General features: G+C 52.5%; 1 protein-coding gene across 3 annotated transcripts; it reads right to left on the reverse strand.

Moving 5' to 3' along the window:
* On the reverse strand, positions 1-7,191 carry COMMD9 (COMM domain containing 9). 3 transcript variants are annotated; one of them, XM_023763519.1, is made up of 7 exons: positions 7,092-7,191; positions 5,297-5,422; positions 4,376-4,515; positions 3,358-3,392; positions 2,382-2,582; positions 631-821; positions 1-522 (listed from the first exon to the last, which is right to left on the reverse strand). In XM_023763519.1, the coding sequence occupies exons 1-7, from the start codon at positions 7,140-7,142 to the stop codon at positions 409-411; spliced, it is 858 nt and encodes a 285-aa protein (XP_023619287.1). In that variant the 5' UTR covers positions 7,143-7,191; the 3' UTR covers positions 1-408. The 3 variants fall into 3 exon arrangements, 2 of the variants coding, with proteins under 2 accessions (XP_023619287.1, XP_006099943.1); XR_002831938.1 differs by having other exon boundaries at positions 394-522; positions 2,382-2,485; positions 7,092-7,190; XM_006099881.3 differs by lacking the exon at positions 1-522 and having other exon boundaries at positions 538-821; positions 2,382-2,485; positions 7,092-7,190.
* Positions 7,192-7,460: the final 269 nt, after the last annotated feature.

Genomic DNA, 7,460 nt, shown 5'->3' on the forward strand with positions numbered 1-7,460 from the left:
TTTGTTTTCAGAACTGTTGTTTATTCCCATCACTTCCACTTCACCACCCTGGAGGGGCTGCATGATCCAAGGATGGGGCCCAGCTTCGTGAAGAGACTCAGCCCCCATTTCAGACCTCCTGCGCCAACAGGAGGCTCTGGCCTCAGGGCAGGCGGCCACATTGCCGGGACCCTGCTCTGTGGGGTCTGCCTGGCCTCTCGGACAGAGAAGCAGGAGCCACTGGCACCCACCACCTGACCCCCTTCCTGTGTCCCAGGACTGGGAATGCACTCATCAGAGCTGGTGCTGGAAAGGAACTTACGAGAGAGCTCCCCAACGGGGCCCGAATGTTCAAGCGGCCACAGGGCCGCTGACAGGCTCATGCGCCCCCACATGGCCACGGCGGTTACTCAGGTGCACGCAGGAGCCTTAAGGTGGCGGCTTCTGCCCACCAGCCTGGGAAGAGGAAGATGAGTGAGGAGAACAGCGTGGGGCGTGGCTGCGTCCTCCAGTGCAGCTGTGCCTTCGGATGGCAGCCCCCTCTGTCCCCCGGCCCGCCTGGCCCGCCTACTGTCGGCTGCAGCTGCTGCCACCAGGGCAGCCCGCTGGTGTCAGTTGAGTCGCTGGTGTCAGTGGAGTCGGGAGATGCTCCATCACTGGCAGCAGCCGGGGTGAGGCAGTGGGGCCGGCGGCTGGCGGCGTCATTTGTTGGCCACGGCAGAAAGCTGGTCCCGGATGCGGCCCAGCCCGTCTAACATAGTGTCCAGCGTTTCCTTGCTCAGCTCCATGGTGACAGCTGAGACAGAAGGGCTGTCCCTGCACAGACTGGGATCTTCCTTGATCTGGAAAGAGACACAGCCCCGAAGTCATCGCCGTCTCACCTCCTACTGCCCAGCAGGTGAGCCCTGGACCCGGGAGCCCCACCCCCATCAAGTGAACCTCTGAGAGGCTCTTTGCTCAGAGCGACTGTCCTGTGGGGCACGGCTACAGGGTTTTGGACAGGTTCAAGCCCTGGACTGAGAGGGCACAGGCCTCATTGCCACGTGCAAGTCCCAGCTTGGAGGGCAGAGCCCTCCCAGCACAATTATAGCCAACAGCTATAGGTGTAAGCTTGAACCTATGGTCTGAAGACGTGGCCCCACGCACCTGAGTAATATGGGCTTGATAGAGTTCAGGTGCACGTAGTTGAGTAGGATTGAAACCCACGAGAATGTTGTAAACATCTTGATCATGCCCTTACTTTGCCTCGTGGCATCTGCTATAAAATAAAGACACGGCTTGTGGGCGCTGGCGCTGTCCCTCCATCCGGGAGCAGCATCCCACCGAGACCCAGCTTTCCTTCTCGTCTGTCTTTTCTCAATCCTTCAAGCCCCCACTCAGGATCACTAAACCAGGCCGAGCTGGCATGGCACATAAGGTGCCCTGGGGCTGAGTATGCCATGGCCGTGCCGGCTCGCCACACTGTCCTAGCCCTGGAGTCAGTCAGCAACTGGGGAGGAGGAAGGCGATGGCTCCGAGGCTGGGGGTCAGTTTCCATTTGCCACCAGTGCTCAGGGCAGGAATCGGGGAAGCCGAGGCTCACTTGACTCTCACTCAGCCTTCAAGTGGGAAAACGTCACGTGTTCACACTGACAATTCACGCAACGGGCTCTAGGGGTCCGTGAGAACCCAGTGGGATGCAGGGAACATCCGGGGTGGGCAGGAGTAGGTTCATAAGGAGCTCTGTGCCACTGTGTGCTTGCGCATAGCAAGTCGACTACGAGGACGTGTAAATAAAGGCAGGCAATCGGAGCACTCACGCACCCAAGTGCACTGTGCCACTTGCCATTCCCCGAGTTAATGAAGCGACTGCAATAATCCTAACCTGCATGTTTCGTTCCATACGAACAACCGCCAGCTACCTCTGCCCACCGCTGTATTACGACCTGTACTTATGTTGATAGCTTTCTTAAACAGTAAGCTTTACTAATATTTAAAAACGTCATTGTTAGAGGCACCCTTACGTTCTCATTTTCTTCAGGTGTTGAGTTTCTGGGTGTCTGGTTAAGTAAATACAGTATTCCATTATCTAATTTTACCCAAACAAACCCTTAAAATGGGTCCGTGGCTTTAAAAGATTCCTGGAAAGAACTGTGAAGATAACACCAATGAGGCAAGAGCGCGGAAACAAGAAAATGAACGGACCCGTCTCCAACTGCCAGCAGGAGCCCCTGCCCAGCGCATCATGAGACATATTATGTCTATGTCACTACACATATACTTCGTAAATCAATGCCGTGTTTGGGGGCAGCTTTTTACTTATGGAGCTAGAGAGCCCTGAACCCTGGCATTTCCCATGGCCCCTGGGGGTGCCAGTCGCTGCCGCCCTCCTGTCCTTCTAGTGAGGATGACGATGGCCGTACCTTCATCTGGAGCAGGCAGGTGGGGACCACCATGCGGCTGATGCTGTCGGAGGCGGTTTTGATGTCCACTCTCCAGTCCAGGTCCACCAGGCGTGGCAGAGAGACTGTGGGGGAGGAGGAGGAGGACAGCCCCGCTCAGAGCTCGCGTCCCCGCGTTTACCGAGCCTTTACTCTGTGACAGGCACTGAGGGCTGTCACAGCCTTCAAGTGAGAAAAGGTCACAATGGGAATTCATGCAATGGGCTGTCCACGTGTCATGCACGTGATCCATGGAGGGAGACAGGCAGACGGGCCCACTGCTCCGTGCCACCTGCGCTTAGGGCTGACTCGCGGTGGCAGCATCCCCAGGCTTCTGCCTGAACCCCGGCCCTCCAGAAGGAGGACAGGATGAGAAGTGGCACTGATAGAGAAGACGGGTGGAGGCCTGAGGCTTAGGAAATGTGCAGCTTCAACAACAGTGGAAAGAGCCTTTGTTTGAGAGACAGAGACTTGGCTGGGAGATGGTTCCACCACTTGCCTAACCTCTGAGCCTCTGCTTCCTCATCTGTAAAATGGGGATAATCTGAGCCTCGCTCCCGGGTGCTGGGAGGACCAGTGAGCAACGCAGGCAGAGTTCTTCAGCGGAGTGACTGGATCAGAGTAAGTTTCGTGATCCTTTATTAAATATCCACTTTCATTCAACCTTTCAAACTAATTTCAATTACATTTTCCTTTCCTAATGGAAATATCATTATTTTAAGTATTTCACTTACTACTTGGAAATTTCAGTTTTTTTTTTTTAACAACATACCTGTATTATGTTAAGTTTATAATCAGAAAAAAATTAAAAAGTGGAATTTAAAAATCACACATACACGTTGAGCTTGGGATCAGGTTAATTCCCTTTGATTTTCGGTTAAAAACTCGCCACCTGGCAGGTTCGGAGCTGGGCTGGGAAGGAGGGTGAGGAGGAAAAGGCACAGTTCTTGGTACTCACTCAGATCAGCTTGGGCTTCCGCTCTCCACGTAGATCTGCGTAAGAGGGAAAGATGAAGAGAAAATGATGGCACAGGATGAAAACGGAGTCTCCTGATAACGAGAGGCCCACAGACCTGGGCCTCTGCCCGCCCTGTGACCCCCAAACCTGTGATCACCTCCTGACAGGAAAGGCCCACAGAAACACCTCACTCCAGTGAGCAGTCGTTTGTGTGTTTGTTTGTAAAGCTCAGTGACTTTAAGGACAAAGTGCTGTTCGTTTTCACAACTTACAAAAAGGAAAAGGCTCAATGCATTGCAATCTTCTTGGCCATCGTTCTCAAACAAGCAGAGAAAAGGTTAGCCTAGTCTCTTTTTTTTAATATTGATTTGAGAGAGAGAGAAATATTGATGCAAGAGAGAAACATCTATCGGTTGCCTCCTGCATGCCTGCTACCGGAGGTGGAGCCCACGACCAGCATGTGCCGACTGGGAATGGAACCAGCAACCTTTTGGTGCACAGGACGACGCCCAACCGAGCCACACTGACCAGGGCCACCCATTGCCTTTAGCCCAGTAAGAAAGTAAGTGAAGCAAGTTTCTATGATAAATTGTTCACTGAAGTGAAAATGGCCAACAGCATAAATGTCTAACCCTTGGGACTCTCTTAACTGAATTACACAGAATTTCTTTATACAACGGAATATGTTTAGCCACTAAAAATGTTACTGAAGGTAAATATGTATGGACCTGAAATATCGTTAACATTAATACTGTTCATTGCAAACCAACTCGTTATAAAGGGGCGTCATCCCACTGGGTTAAAAACAGACATGCCCACCTCTCTGCAAAACATAAACACGCCCCGAGAGGCTCCCGCTAAGGAATGCACACTGCCAACCCTGGGGGGGGGGGGGGGGGGGATTAGGGTTTTTTTTTTTTGCTCACTATGTGTGCTTTTCAAGAATGAACGTATTACTTCTAGAACAGGAAGAACAAATATAAACCTTACAAGGAACTCTCGAGAAACGGGCACTCACATGTTTTCTAGGATGATTTTGGTCAGCAGGTTTTTGAGGTTCTGGTGGAAATTGGCAGGAAAGAGAGCCAGCACGGCCTCGGCGGAGGACAGGTCCCGGAACGCCGCCAGCCTGGTGAGGCGGTGCAGGGCCTGGAGCAGCTGCAGGAGAGACGGGGAGCCCCGGGCAGGCGGTGAGGAGAAGTGAGCCAGGAGATGGGGGTGGGGACGGGGGACAGGGGACAGGGGGCAGGGCTCTACCCCCCGCCTGCCACACATTGCTGGTCATTCAACAGAGTCCCACCGGCCCCGAGGCCTCTGCTACAAGTGCCAACGCCCATGTGCCAACTTCAGTGAACAAAGCTCCAGACTGAAATAACAACAACAACATGGGCCAGTTTGGGTGACCTCCTGTGTTAGAAAACTGTTTCCCTGGAAAAATAAGGCTGTGAGCGCTCCATACCAGGAGTCCCTTTCCCCTTCCTCTTGGCCATCAGCTGAGCTGAGGCGAGGTCCGGCCGGCGCACATCCTCCCTAACAGTGCTTGGGCCTCGCGGTTTCTGCCCAGAGATCCCTGAAAAGTCCGCCTAAGTATCCGACAATTAATGAACGTCAGCAAGTTACAGGTCGGGAAAGAAAAGTCTTCAAAAGGTTGTCTTGTGGCCACACTGTTTAGGCAACAAGTCAGAAAAAGAAACGGTCAGGAGCTCTGATTCTGGTAAGTTCTCCCAGCCATGCCTCATTTACAACAAGGAAATAAAGGTTCAAAACAAAGGTGTTCAGTTCACTGACACTAAAAAATAATCTATTTTAAGTTTGCTTTAATGTCAACAGACATTTAAGGGGAACATTTCCTTGGACGCAGCAATGACTGCAGGGGATCAAGAAAGAGACTGATGAGTTGAGAGTCGGATGGTCAAAGGTCATTTCTGGGCACACTTACTTGCTCTGCCTCCTCCTGGGTCACAGACAAGCTGGAACACGTGATATCCAAGAGTTCTTTCGAGCCGAGGGCTGAGCTGGAGAAGCTCTCTTGGCACAGCTGTCTGACAACATCTTTTGAGGAAGCCTAGGAAATTAATCCACCGATGGAAAACAAATTAAGTCACCGAAAATACATGTTTTAGAACAGAATGCACATAGGGAAGATGGATTAGAAGTACTTTTCCTTCTTCTTCCCATTAGGTACAACCAGCAATCCTGGGGACTATAAAGAAAACAAACCTAAGACGACTCTGAAAGAGGGAGAGAAGACAGACCTGCTGTGGACCTCATGACCAAGGAATGACAGGGTGGTGAGTTCCTGGGTTTTCTTTTTGTTCATACATCCCAGACTTTGAGCTGAAGAAGAGGGCAATGGAGGATGCCAGTGGGTGCAGGAAGCAAAAAGCTCCAACAAATTCCTGCTCTCTCTAGCCAATAGACCAAGAAGGGGCAGCCTAGCAAAACCGAAAACCTTAGACAATACTGCTCTACTCCAGCCAAACACCACGGAAAGAACTGTGGCCCCAACCTTACCCAGGTCAGCAAAGGCCGAGTGGGAAGCCTAGACTTCCACCTTGGGAAGCTGTAACAAGGTGTCCCAACATCCCTGCTGCTGTGGTGTCAGAAGGCCAAGCAGGAGGCTGGGGCTGAGTGGGGAGCTCCCTGCCAGGCAGTCACAAGTCCCATCACCCAGAGGTATCAGTAGAGGCTGACCTTGAAAGTCCATACCTCCAATAGGTGTGCGGGGAGAGAAGGGGGGAGGGGGTGAGGCACAATGAGAGTGAGCAAAGAGCTTTAGGTTTCCAGTCCCAGCTTTATTACCTCCTTCATTAATGCATCCAACAGCTATTTATTAAGCACATGCTGTGTGCCAGGTGTTGGGGGGGTACACTTGTTGGCGACACATTTGTGAATAAAATAGATGCCTTTAGGGACGGAGAATAGGACAGAACACTGGGGAGGTGGTTAAAACAACAGAGGGACCGTTGCATGAATCAATGATGTTGTGCCATGAATGATGAACGTGTGCTGCACACAAATGCTGAGTATTGCTAATTCAATCCTCTTTGTCTGGTGGGTTGTTTTTTAAAAAGTCCCTCATGGATCTTACATTCTTGTGAGGAAGAAAGACGACAAACAGACGCATAAGGTCCACTAGTGACAAGAACTGCGAAGGAAGATAAAGCCGCCCCTTCCTATAGAAGAAGTCAGAAGTTAGGCAAATAACTCCATCATCTCATTAGATCCTTCCAAGCTCTATGAAGTACGACCCTTTCAACCTCACAATCCTTCAAACGATTATCGATTTTTTTGGCCCTTACATGGGTCCGAGGAAGTACAGAAAACCCTGGACTCGGAGCACGAAGAACGCACTTGACTGAGGGGCTGGCGCGCAGAGACCATTTCTCCACCACCCGCCCGACGGGCTGCTGGGTGCGGCCTCAACTGGCCACGCGGCCTGGAATTACCCCTAATGCACCATCGCCAAAGCCAGCCCCAGAGGCTGCAGCAGGAGGCATCTGTACGGCGCCTTCACAACCGTTACCTTAGGTGTTCCCCACCATGGTTAGGGCGGTATACATTTTATTCCTTCTCTTAAACGGCTCGGAAGCGCGCAACGACTTCCCCGGGCCACAGAGAGGTAGTACCAGAGTTCTGACTCCAAATCAAGGGGCCCTTTATTCCCAATTCCTACTCCGGCTAAAATCCCGGGGACAAAGGGCGCCTCGGGCTGTCCCCACCCCTCCATTTACCTTCAACAGGCTCTGGAGCGCCCCAAAGTTGTCCGCCGTCAACGCAGCCATTTCCCCCTAGTCATGTGACCGCCTCACGGGGGAGAGGCGCGGTCACGTGTCCTCTCGGCCGCCGCGGGGCATGCCGGGGACTGTAGTCCTTCGAGGTGGCGGAAACTGCCCGGCGGGGGGCACTGCGGGATGGGGAGGAGCCCAGAAGGGCACGGTGACTGGCTAGGTCCGCCAGGCGACGGGAGGGCGATGGGGTTGGGAGGACGCGGGCGGGGGTTTTCAGAGGAGGAAATGACTGGGCTTGTTTAGTTACGAGATCAAGGGAAACTCTGATTTTCCTTGACCCAAGTGGGTAGGCTGGCTGCTTTGAGGAATGCG

This window comes from Myotis lucifugus, unplaced genomic scaffold, assembly GCF_000147115.1.
Source record: "Myotis lucifugus unplaced genomic scaffold, Myoluc2.0 scaffold_288, whole genome shotgun sequence".
NCBI classification, from domain to species: Eukaryota; Metazoa; Chordata; class Mammalia; order Chiroptera; family Vespertilionidae; genus Myotis; species Myotis lucifugus.

Bases quoted from the DNA above. Each gene is read 5' to 3' on its own strand.
- COMMD9 (XM_023763519.1), bottom strand. From the start codon at position 7,142: ATGGCTGCGTTGACGGCGGACAACTTTGGGGCGCTCCAGAGCCTGTTG. The intron at 3,393-4,375 runs GTGAGTGCCCGT...CCTCTTACGCAG, and splicing joins AAAATCATCCTAGAAAACAT to ATCTACGTGGAGAGCGGAAG. The intron at 822-2,381 runs GTACGGCCATCG...GTCTCTTTCCAG, and splicing joins CCTGCCTGCTCCAGATGAAG to ATCAAGGAAGATCCCAGTCT.